This window comes from Ambystoma mexicanum, chromosome 2q (genome assembly GCF_040938575.1).
Source record: "Ambystoma mexicanum isolate Mex_15411 chromosome 2q, UKY_AmexF1_1, whole genome shotgun sequence".
NCBI lineage: Eukaryota > Metazoa > Chordata > Amphibia > Caudata > Ambystomatidae > Ambystoma > Ambystoma mexicanum.
Window position 1 is genome coordinate 418342949 of NC_090924.1, and position 13070 is coordinate 418356018.

At 42.4% G+C, this 13070-nt stretch overlaps 1 protein-coding gene across 1 annotated transcript; it reads left to right on the plus strand.

Annotated features, from left to right (window-relative positions):
* Positions 1–5241: 5241 nt before the first annotated feature.
* LOC138568732 (olfactory receptor 1F1-like) lies at positions 5242–6177 on the plus strand. Its single transcript, XM_069646516.1, has one exon. The coding sequence runs from the start codon at positions 5242–5244 to the stop codon at positions 6175–6177; it is 936 nt and encodes a 311-aa protein (XP_069502617.1).
* Positions 6178–13070: the final 6893 nt, after the last annotated feature.

Below are 13070 nucleotides of genomic sequence, written 5' to 3' on the forward strand. Positions count from 1 at the left end.
TGACATACTGCAAGAAGGGTTGGCTCCTGAATCCTTCTCACATGTATTGATCTCTGTGATCCCCAAGGAAGGCAAAGATCCCAATCATTGTGCATCATATCGTCCCATTTCACTACTCAACCCTTACGCAAAAATGTATACCTGAGAACTGGCAGCTAGACTTGAGACCCACATGCCCCTCCTGATACACTCCGACCAGGTCAGATTTATCTTAGGGAGACAGGGCGCGGACACGATGTGCAAGACACTCCATTTAATTCATGAGTCAAAGAGAATGTCAGGCGATCCCGTGCTTCTGTCGATTGATGCTGAAAAAGCATTCAACAGAGTGGAGTGGGCCTTCTTAGAGGCGGTACTCGACAAAGTCGGACTGGGCCCTAACTTCAAAAAAGGGGTCAAGGCTGTCTACACATCTCCCAAGGCATCAGTTATGGTGAATTCAGAGTATTCCAGATGGTTTGACCTGGAGAGAAGCACCAGACAAGGCTGCCCTCTCTCAGCGATACTGGTTGCTCTCTCTCTAGAAACCCTTGCCCAGACACTCAGAGCAGGTCATCAAGTTGACGGTCTTCAGGTGAACGGGAGTGAATACAAGGTGACCCTTTACGCCGATGATATCCTGCTGCATGTTAAAAAAACCCTTGACATCAATACCTAGAGCCATACATTTGATAGAAAGATATGGAGAACTCTCTGGCTTCAAAATTAATAGCTCTAAATCCATACTGTTCATACTGTTACCCCGGAGAATGCTACAAGACTCTCTACACTTGGCTTCATGATGGGAGGCACCGCTCTGCGTTATCTAGGGATTCATTTGACACAGGTTTTAGAGAATAAATATGATGCAAACTTCCCCCACCTCCTAGCTTGTTTTCATGTGGATTTGGGGAAATGGCAGAAACTCACGATCTACTGGATGGGGAGACTCAACGCAGTAAAAATTGTGTGCCTCCCAAGATTCCTATACCCATTCCAAATGCTTCCACTGAAACTCCCAGAGGCACTCTTTAGAGAAGTAAAAAGAGCCATTCTGAGATTCTTATGGCAAGGGAAAAAAGCGAGAATAGCATATGAAGTCCTCCTCTTGCCCAAGGAAAAAGGAGGGGTGGGTCTCCCTGACCTAAAATTATACTATCACGCAGTGCAATTAAGGGTACTGATTCGCCACTTGAGCGGAAGGAAGGAGTTGCAGTGGATACACCTTGATAATCACAATCTAGCCCCTGCAACTGTCTCAGAATGGCTGTGGGTCACTAGAAATAAATTACTTCGAAGACTTTGAAACCACCCCATACTAGGCACAATATGGAAAATCTGGAGGGAGGGGGCAGACATGAAGGGTGTCACCACGTGGCCTTCTCCGCTAAGCCACATATGGGCTCCGGGAGTGTGTGAGGAGATCCCTAACCATGCACGATTCTAGTCCGGGTTTGATGCAGGCCTCGAGAGGGTAGGTCAATTATGGAAGGGTGGTATCTTCTTTACGATTATGGAACTGGAAGATTTGCTGGGAAAACACCTGCTACCTGTCTTTCCTTTTTTTTTTTTTACAATTTAAGGGCACCCTCATGAGGAAAGAATGCTGTGAGAAAGTGCAAAGAGAGCTCACCCAGTTTGAGAAATGACTTGATACAGTTACAGAGACCAAGGGACTCATCTCGAGCATGTACAGAGCACTGTTAGATACTGGGAAGGGATCAACTATTAACTTGAAGCACAGGTGGGAACGGTATTTCAGTAGAGAACTAGATGTGGGTCGAAAAAATGCAAGGGAACCTCACAGGTATCTATAGCGGCTCAATATAAACTGCACACCATCAAGTTACTCCATAGATGGCAATACGATCCTCACAGGCTGTCGAAAATGTTTCAAACCACAAGCCCTTTGTGCTGGCGTCAATGTGGGGAGAGAGCCAATTACTGGAACATGTGGTGGGAATGTCCCCAAGTTCAGGTGTACTGGAATAAGGTCTTTGGTTGAATCTAGCAGATAGATGAGATTTTCCATGAGGCTTCACCTCTCCTGATACTGTTCGGTTCGGAAGAATGTGAAGGTGAAATGAGGAGAATGAATGGAATTGGGGTACCCTTGATGCTCGCCTCATGGGCCTGCTTGGTGATTAAGTGGAAAGCTAACTCGGTCCTAAGCACGGGAGAGCAGCTCAAAACAAATTGATGTGGAACGATTTTGTAAATGAGTGCATGCCCGACCCCGCACAAGGGTCAACACAGAGGGAATGATGATGAGCCGCTACCAAATGTAGAATTGATTGAACTACAAAATGTGTGGACATGGGAACTCTGGCCCGGATGGGTGATTATCTAAGCCATGAATGCTCAGTGTGGACTATGTAATAAGACAATATGGAAAGTGGACCTCATACAACATAAAGATAAACTCAAAATATGTGGACTTAAAGAAGAAATTGTGTTCTGGGGTTGTTGGAGGAGGGGGGAAAGGAAGTTATGTTATTGTTTAAGACTGCAGTTCATTTGGAAGAGGGTAGGTTGGACAGGGAATACCCAGTTGTAACATGCCCCAAGTGATGTCTGTATGTTACTTATTGTATTTCATAAAACCTAATATTTTTTTTTAAAATTGTTAATAATAAAGTTGTCTACCGCCTCATATGCTTTCTCATCCTTTAAGATACATTTTTTAAGCCACCATTTAATACAATTCGACCTACATTTTTCAAAGTTCAATTTTAGTGTGACTATGGAGTGATCCGATAGACAAAGCTCCCTCCCCAATGTTAGCATCCACTACATCTTCTACTAACCTATCTGAAAATTAAAAACAATAGTCAATTCTCGAGTAAGATTCATGAACTGGGTAATAGAATGAAAACTCCCTCTCCCTGGAATGTAAAACCCTCCAGATGTCTATCAGAGCAAACATTTCAATTAAGCCCTGAAAAGCCCTACTCAATTTTTGACCCGTAAATCTACAATCAGATGATCCATCCAATCTGTGGTCCAATACGCAATTAAAGTCTCCCCCCAATAATAATACAATCACCTTTCATACCCCTCAAAATTCAGGCCAAGGCATTAAAAAACACATTCCCACTTGGACATGGTCCGTATATCGAACCCAAAGTTATTAATCTCTCATCATACTTAACATCTACCAAAATAATCTGACTTTCAACATCCGTACACACATTTTCTACTGCCATACCCAGCCTCCTACGAACTAGAATTCCCCCCCCCCTCTTGATTTCGCGGAATAGCAATTTAGTAAAATGTTCATGTATTTAGAATTATTGAATACATTCTCTGTATGTTCTATCAAATGCATTTCTATTTTGCCATATTCCTTGAGTCTGTCCAGTTATTTGGGCCTGAGATCATTTATTGTGGTAAACCCATTCAGCACTTGGAAGCTCCAGGTGTTATTGCACAGAGGTGCCCAGGTCGATTTGCGCAACTCCCAGAACTAGGGATGTGGATTAAGGGATCTGGGCTGGGTAAGAAGGCAGACAACCATTCAGCAAGTTTCCTCTCTTCTTGATGCCGGGCTTTATTCCCAGTTTGCGTAATCCTAAACCTTGTTCAACCACTGTAACTTTCACTCATCCCCCTCATTTGTTGATGTATTCTCTCTTTGCCCATTCTCGTACGCATGCCCCTTCCCACTCTTCAATGATACTTTTTTTGATAAGGACCTGAACAAACATCCTGCTTCTATTTCCCAATGCTTCCTCCCTTTGCAACCACCTATTTTCCATGCAATCACAGTCTTGCTTCTCTTTCCCAGCTTCGTCACTATTGTCATTCGCGTCACCTTTTTCACTGCTTTGGGCACTGCTATCATTGTCATCAACTTCTTCACTACTCTTAGCACCACACTCCTCTGGACCAGTGTCACCATCCAAAAAAGTCACCCATTTCGAATCATTCTTATTTCCACTGAACACCACCCTTCTAAGTATTGCTTTCACCCTCATACTCGCCACCCTTCTGGGTACCTTTTTCACTCATTTGAGCAGTACCATCCTCCCTACTGCTTTCATCTTCAGGCACTTTAACCCTACTTATTACTTTCACTCTCAAATTCTTCAACCATATGGAGGCCTTCTTCACTCGTCTGAGTTCCACCTACCTCATTAATAGGATCTCTGGAATCCTTGGCACATCCTCCTCGGCCTATCCAACTGCCCTCATGTTCCATTATGGTCACCCATCTTGGGTCTATCCTCCAGTCTCTGGGTCTTGCTATCTCTTATTCTCTTCTCCAAAGTTTTCCAAACAGATTGATGTATCCAGTCTGTGATATCCAGCTCCTACACCAAACATGAGCTTGTAGGCCATTATACTGCTTGGGCCCCACCTTGCATCCTCTCTGGCAAAAGTGGGTTGTGTTTTATTAGCTAAGAGGGGGAATAGCTGTTGAACTTCAACCCTGATAATTACTTACAGGCATGATGTGGGGATTGGGATTGGAGTATCCCTTCCTTTGAGCTGTACTATGTCTGCCTGCCACACCCTGACCCTGCATTCTGGCCTTCCTCAACCTTGATATTGACTTCCATTTCTGATGTGAGAAATGGGGAAAGGTTGTTCCTCTTCTTGGACACTACTTTCTCTGGATGTCACACCCTATTCCTGGACTACCTTACCCTTTCAATTCCTAACTGTACGAGGGCAAAGGCATTGTGCAATGGATGGCCGCCTTCCTGTTATGTTCCCCATCTCTTTTCAGCCCCCTCATTTTCCTGCTGTAATTTAATACAGGATTCCTGCACCTTCACCAAGAGAGGGCAGCTGGGTGTGCAGAAGCTGTCAGTTCTATAGGATACATTATTTTTCGATTCCCTTAAATTGCCAGTAGCTAGAGTCCCAAGTTCCCAAGAATTCTAAAGCACTGATTTCCTTTATCCAATATGGCCTTTGATTTCTAGGGGTTTGGGTTTTAACCCTTAGATGGCCACCACCCCTAGTTGGCCTTAAGAGGAGGATAAAGTGAGAGTGTCAGGGGATCCTCGCTGTGCCCCCTCAGGTCCATCATCCTGTATCTTGGAGAGGCCCCTCATCTCCTTGGTTACCCCAGTAAAGTTCTTCAGAAAGAGGAAGAGTGAATCAAGATCAATATTGACCTTCAGAAACCTTATGCTGAAACTCATATATCAGAGCTTTTACAGTCTACCAAAATGGTGTTTCTTTGCATCTGTAAATCGAATAATCACAATTTTCAATTTTGTATCCCACAGCTTCTTAAGCAACTATCAAGACATGGAAATCAGAAATATATCCTCTGAAGTCAAATTCTTCCTTGTAGGCTTTTCAGACTTTCCCAAACACAGAGTCTTACTCGTTGCAATATTTCTAATAGTGTACATCCTGACCCTGGGAGGCAACACTTCGATTATCACCATTGTCCGGGTCAACTCTTCCCTTCACAAGCCAATGTACTTCTTCCTGGGCAACCTATCTTTTGTGGACATTTGTTTGATTTCATGCACTGTACCCAAATTGCTGATCAACCTGATTTTCAATCAGACCACCATTTCACATTCAGAATGTATTGGACAAATGTCTCTTTTGCTCACTGTCGGAAGTGCAGAGTTCTTTCTCCTTGCTGTAATGGCATATGACCGCTATGTTGCAATCTGCTGCCCATTGCACTACACAATGATAATGAGAAGGAAGGTATGCATAATTTTAGTGATTATGTGTTGGCTGTGTGCAAATCTGCATTCCTTACTGCACACCGTTATGATGAACCAACTGTTCTTCTGTGGGGATGTTGTCATCAATCACTTTTTCTGTGACCTACCACCACTATTAAAGCTTTCTTGTTCAGACAACTTTGCCCACGAGATTGTCATCTTTACAGAGGGGCCGCTGGTGGTCATGGGCCCCTTTATTTTCACCTTGGTCTCGTATATTCATATCATCTCAACCATCTTGAAGATCCCATCAGCAACAGAAAGGGGAAAGGCCTTCTCAACCTGCTCATCACACCTTACCGTGGTCACTTTGTTTTATGTTACGGACATCTTCATTTACTTCCGACCTGTGTCCAGCTCATCACTGGAGTACAACCGGATTATCAGTGTGATGTACACTGTCATAGCACCAATGCTGAATCCTTTCATCTACACTTTGAGAAACAGTGAAGTGAAAGGTGCCCTGAGGAAAGCCTTTAAGAGAAAGACTGCTGCTTAGTAAGACATAATGTGTGTCAACTGTGCATGAGCACAGACATTAGCAAATTATGGTTTTGTGAGATTCTCAGATGAATGAATGCATAGTACAAAAGATGAATGACCAGGACACTGGGAGAAGGGATAGGTGGAAGGAAGGAAAGATGGGGATGGATAATTGATGGATGAGAGATGCACAGACAGTTGGATGAGCAGGCGGGTGGAAAGATGCAAGGACACATGGATTCATGGAAAGATGGATGGATGGATGGATGGATGGATGGATGGATGGATGGATGGATGGATGGATGGATGGATGGATGGATGGATGGGGTTACCAGACATTTGGTAAAAAAAAAATGGTCGACAGGACATTTGGTCGAAACCATTTGGTCGAAAGACAAATGGTCGATTTTTTTTTTTTATTTTCACTTTTTTTTTGGGGGGGGTCCTCCCCCCAACCCTGTTTTTTTTCTAAAAAACCCTTTTTTTACCCTAAACTAAAACCTAAAAAATATATATATAAATATTAAAAAAATCATTCGACCATTTGGTTTTCGACCAAATTCCGTCAACCAAATGTCTTTCGACGAAATGTCCGGACAGGAAGGAAGGAAGGAAGGATGGATGGATGGATGGTCAGATAGACAGGCAGAAAGTAAAAACAGATGGATGGATGCATTAATGGATGGATGGAAGCTTGAATAATGAATTGATGGCATTCTCACCAAGACAACTTTTTTTTACTTCTGATTGAAGAAACCCATCAAACTTAATTGTAATTGGTTACTGATAACGCACTTACTACCCAGAGGTTTCTAAGCGCGGACCCAGGGATCGAACCTGTGTTGCTCCGTGTTGTCTTGCTTCCAAAGCAAGCCCATTGGCCCTGAGCTATCTTCCCGAAAAATAAATGTTGCATATGAATGATAAAATACATGTAAAATGTGTTTTATATTGGGTTTGTGATGTGATGATTTTACTATATGTATTGTGCTTTTATGGCTATGGCCATTACACATCTTATGAAGAAGAAAATACATGTAACATGTTTTTAAAGATAGTTACAGTTTTTGTTATACGACAAATAAAAAACGTTCCCTTTAGAGTTATTGCAAATAACCCATCATGTCGTCAAACGTTTCACTGTCCCTTCTGTTTCTCATATGCAACTTGTATTACTGTTCCCTTTGGTTCCTGTGTCAAAGCTCAGTCTTCAATATGCAACATACATTCGTCAAACCAGTCTTGCTGATTGTGATATTTTGTTCTGTCCTGCACAGGGGTGGACTGGCCTTTAGGGAACTCTGGAGATTTCCCGATGGGCCTCTGCACCCTGGGCCTCTTTTCTGTGGTATTTCCAAATTTTCTCATAGGAAAAGCATTGGGTTTGCTGAAAATGTGTCATATAGGGACACTTTGAACTTTATTTCCAGGGTTTCTTTTGGTCCCCAGTAATTATTTCCAGGGCCTCTTTTAGTTCCCAGTCCAGCCCTGGTCCTGCAATGTAGTGATTCCTGTGCCCAGGTCTACAAACCGTGCAGGCTCGTGTTATCATATGCTCAGAGACTGCCATCATTTACCAGCTATTTCTACAATATGAATATGATATGGCATTTATAACGCGCCTATACACAAGTGTTTCAAGGCGCGTTGAGGCAAGGGAGGGGGAACAAAGGGAGAGACAACGATCCTACTAGGCCAGGTGACATTGAGATCATGCTAGTGCAGGGGAGGGGGGAAAGGGAAAAGTGCGAGGGAGAAGGGGAGGGGGCAGTGCATTGCAGTACATAGGATTGACAAGGGTTTTGACCCATGTTGAATCAATAGACTGGGTAGATGTGGGGATGAGCTGTCACTGCCCATTATTCTATCCCAGAACAAACTAAATCAATAGACTGGGTGGATGTGGGGATGAGCAATCGCCGCCCACATTCACGCCAGAATAGGAGAACTGCGCAGTTGGCACGAGACCACTCCAAAGATGCAACCTTCTTGTGGGGGGTTCCACATCACCACTCTACTGTAAAGATGCCATCAAAACAATGTAAAGCAAGGGTCCTATACTATCAAACAAAATACCACTCTATTGAAATGCAGTAATTCAAGACAACTCAAAAATGGGTGCAGTACCGATAAATTCCCCAAGGTGGCGCTAGCGGTCTAAACTCTGACAGGGAAACTGTATTTAGGAGTTGCAAGAGGGGCAGGGACTTCAAAGCTTGTGGGTTAATTGAAAATCTAGCCACCTGCTGTTCCCAGAGGCCAAGAGGCTGGGAAACCTTAACACCTCAGAGATTCCACCCCAGGAGGCAGGATATGACATGACCCTGTTGATTGATTGAGGAGAGACTTCCAGGCAGCCTGCTGGAGCCCACACAAAAGGCTCTTTCTGTTGAATGGGGTATGTTAATTTTGAGTGTTTCCTGTCAACAGCCCTCTGCCAGCAAGGAGAGACATGTGATCACTGACCCATCCAGACTCCTGGAGGCGGACCCAAACACTTTGGGGGAGTTGAATTGCAACAAATATATATTTTATAGAAACAGTGATAATTTATTGTAACCAAATGAGAGGAATGTACAACTTTGAGAGTCTTAGTTTGAAAAATGCCCTCACGATTTGAGTCCAAACTCCAATTTGTACCATGTTCTGGGGCAAAACCCCGCTAATTATGATTATTGTAGACAATGTGTTTAAGCTAGAGACATGGAAAGTTACTGGGATATATGTGGAAGGGAAATGTACCTTTGTATAATTTTTGATGAAAAACCAATGTTGCAAAACCCACTAAAATCGAAAATAAGTTGCCATTTTTGAATGCAAGCTCCTAGAAACGCCTGAGTCGGGACAGGGGCTATCTTTTGTAATATATGAGGTGTGTATGTGATGTCAAACAACTGTGTACCTGGGAAATATGTATTTGGATCAGAAATAGATTTGTGTGCAATTTGACAAGGGGAGGTTCCCCTGACCATAAAACCTACAGCATCACTCTGACACTCCATTTCTTCCCCCCAATCAAGGGAGAGAGGAAAGCTTGGCCAATGATAAGTGAGAGGGGCAGGCTTAGCTAGGCCCAGGCACACACCCATTTTCAAAACACATAAAAAGAGACTGCTGGGACAGGTAGAGACATTCAATTCCATTTGATTTGAAGCGGAGAATGCTGACCGACGACTTCACATCCAGAGATCCAGACTTCAAATCCATCAATCTCCAGAACCTGTAGCAGAAATTAACTCCAGAATTTGTAGCAGAGAGGCCTGAATCCACCAGCTGAATCCTCTTCAGCAGGCCTCAAAACCAACCAAACTATTCAACAGCCGGGCGAGCTGTTTGAATTTTTGCAAGAATTTTTGCAAGAACCTGTAGCAGTATCCAGAAAGCAGTGCTGTATCCGGAACCCGAGAGAACCACAAACCAGACCGTTGTGAGCAGATCCGGTGCTTGACAAACCCAGAGAACAGAGCTGACCCAGATAGCCGGGACTTCAGAACCACCCGCCGGAAGTCCCGTCCAACCTGACCAGACCGTGACGAGGCCTATTTCAAATTGATATTGTGAGTACCTAGCAGAACTGTGCAGAACCAATCTCTTAGTTAAAATAATCTAATCCAAACTATTTTAACCTAAGTAGAACAGCCTCCTAGAAATCGTGTCATCTGTCATTATTAAAGCTGCACAACTCTCACCTGTCAATTCTGCAGCTGCAAGCTGTCACCTGTCATTTTGAGTTTTACTTTAAAACCGAAAATCTACCTTTATTAAATCATCCGTATCTCTGGAACCGTTTGGGCTAGGAACGTGGTTTAACTTTCATCTGAAAGCTTAGAATCTAGGCTTTCCAACGAACCAAGAACCGACTTCCTACTTTACTTTTTCCATAATCGCGAGACACGCACTCGCAAATTTTACTGCGATTTGCGATTTGGCCCGATTTCTTCATCTGTAGAAATCAGCAGCTTTTTGCTTCTCTTTGCTAAAATTCGTTTGCAATCTGCTAATCATTCATAGAGTATTGTTAAAGTGAGCCTCAACTAATATAAAGTAGCCATCAGCTACCCTGAACCTCTAGAGGGAATTAAAAGCAATTTAGCACCTTCTCACTTCCTTGCAAACCACATTAAAGTAATTCACCTGTGTTTAAAACTCATCCCTGTTTTCACTAAGCTTGCTGGGAGAACTGGAACTGTGTATTGCATTATAAAGTGTGATTTGTTGGGATTCTTGAAGACTGTGTGCTCTCCTTCCATTTCTTGTATTGCATAGTGGGGGAGTGGATTGTCAAAAGAAAAAGTGATCATATTACCTTTTGCTAAAATCATAACAAGTTATTTCTGTACTGCATTTTATTCCACCTTGCGTTTCCTTGAACCATATAAAGCATTCTTTCCCACCTTATTCTTCTGTTCCTATTCATAAGTTACTCTTGCTGACTACTGCTCATATTCACAAGTGTAATATCCATTATCAATTTATTTATAGAAGTGTGATATATATATATATATATATATATATATTGTTTAAATTTTCAAATAAACCTTTTAATTTGCAAAACAAACCTACTTCTTGGCTCAGTGGGGTCAGGGGGATTCTAAGAGGGGGGTGTTATACAAGGGTTGTCATCCGGAGTACTGAATTGGATATAAAAATACATCAATAAGGGTTTTCCTCAGCATCCCAGACTAGGCATTGACTTAGCTGTAGTGTTGATTGAATATCGCTTACAGGATAACAGTAAAATAAATAAAGAATCAATACAATAAATAAGAAGTGCAGCCAAGTGGTGGCAGGTGCCTGAGTAAGTGCATATATCAGGTGTCATGTGCTGGTAGGGGCTGTAGGGATACAGAAACAGCCCCCGAGTGCAGGGGGTTGCCAGGGGGGCAGTGCAGGTGTGCAACTGGAGGGGAGGGGACCTGGGCCCGCAAACAGAGGGTAGCCAGGTGACCAGTGCAGTTTCAGGCAGGAGTTCAGCAGGGGAAAGGAGGAGAGAAAGCAGAAGCCGAGGAAAGTCTTGAGGTGCTTCCAGAAGCGGAGATGATTCTCAATATTGTTCGATGCTCACAACACTTGGCCTGTAGTGTCATCAAATAAATAGCAATGCCAATACATACAAAGCTATTCATTATTCATTAGGTAGGTTTCACAATTAGCTAGCTATTTGTCATCATCAGCTTACGTCCAGCATTTACCAGTTATTACCATCATACTCCCGGGTGTTCACACCATTTGACAAATAATGCTGTCATATGCCCAGTTGTTCACACCATTTAACAGCTATTGTCATCAATGCTCCGGTGCTCCTGCCATTTGCCATAATTTGCAATCGTATAGCCGGGCCCTCTGCCATATGCAAAGGTACTTCAATATGTTCACAACTATCACCATTATAGGCTGGGAATACCCAAAATGTGTGAGGTTTTGTCAGCAAAGGCAGAGATGCACTGACCATTCTACCCTGTACTCCCACCATATGCCAGACACTGAAAGAAACAAAGGCATGTTCTCATAATTCCCGGAAAATTAGTAACACCAAATCCATGGGATACGAATCAAGCACCATACATTAATATTGTCTGTCCAAAGTTATCTAGCCCTGGGTAATTCCCGAAGAGCTGAATGTTTCTTCTGTTGATGGACAATCAGTTTTGACCTTGGAAAATGTGGCTGTTTTTCAAATTTAAAAATGTATTATCAAGCTATGCATCTTGACTTGAACCAGCTGGAAATCACCGATTTCAGATAGACCAGTATTATAAATATTTGAAAAACATACTATTTTCTTTCTCTATCCTTTATGAACCCCAGAGAAAACCTTGCTCCTTTACACATCAAATGACTGAAACAGGATATTGAAATGCAGCAAGCAGCAATTCGTAGTTGTCAGAAGACAACACTACCTTCAACCCAGGGGATAAGCCTTAGACACCATTTCGTAGACATAAAGGGCTAGTCAAGAGGCCACATACAAATGTTGTCTGCCTAAGTATACCTTGTTCTGAACTTCATACTGTCTACATTTGTCTCAAATTATTATGATTATAACTAACGAATTACCATTTCAGACTAAGTGGTGTTATGATAGGTGAGGCAAGAGCCATTCCACCTAGTTCTACTATAAGTGGACTATTGCAGAAAGGTTTATATTCCTCTTAACTCAATTTGCTCAACAACCATTACAAATATACACTTTATAAAAGTCGTATTAAGCAATTAAAATAGCACTGCAAATGTGCACATGTGAATTAATCCAAATTAATTTGACTCCTTTCACACGCTAAATTATATGAGGTATTTCAATAGCGTATGCCTTCATGGAATATGTTTGATGGCCCAGTCAATACATTTTAAACATGCTATCAATCTAACTCAAGTTATTGAATCCACTTGATTAGAAAATATGCACTTGTAGGCTTCACTCTCCAGTTTGTTGATTGACCCCTGGTCAAATAATGCAAACAATCTATCACACTGGTTCTTTGACCAAACTCTAATCCTGAAAATGTATTACATTTCAAATTTAAAATGTTGTTCTCTGTTTCTTAGAGGAATCCACAAATCAAGTGAGATGATTGAATTTTCCCACTGCACATGTCATAGGCTAAAGTGTTGTATTTCTGGTTTATGATAGGGATCCAGAATTGATTGAGGGTGATTGAAATTTCAAACCACAAACATTATAGCCTTGAAAATGCACCAGATGGGATGTGAAAAACTGGCCAGTGTGGACATGTTGTTCCATTTGGTACTAATGTATAATTGAAGGTCATATGTTACGCAATGTTAAACATCACTGGCCACCTCTGAACGTCACACAGCTTGCAGATCCCAATTCATTTGAAATCATGCAGCCTGATTTCATGACAAGGCTCTGAAGATTGTTAGTGGCAATCCACTGGCAGGACTCCA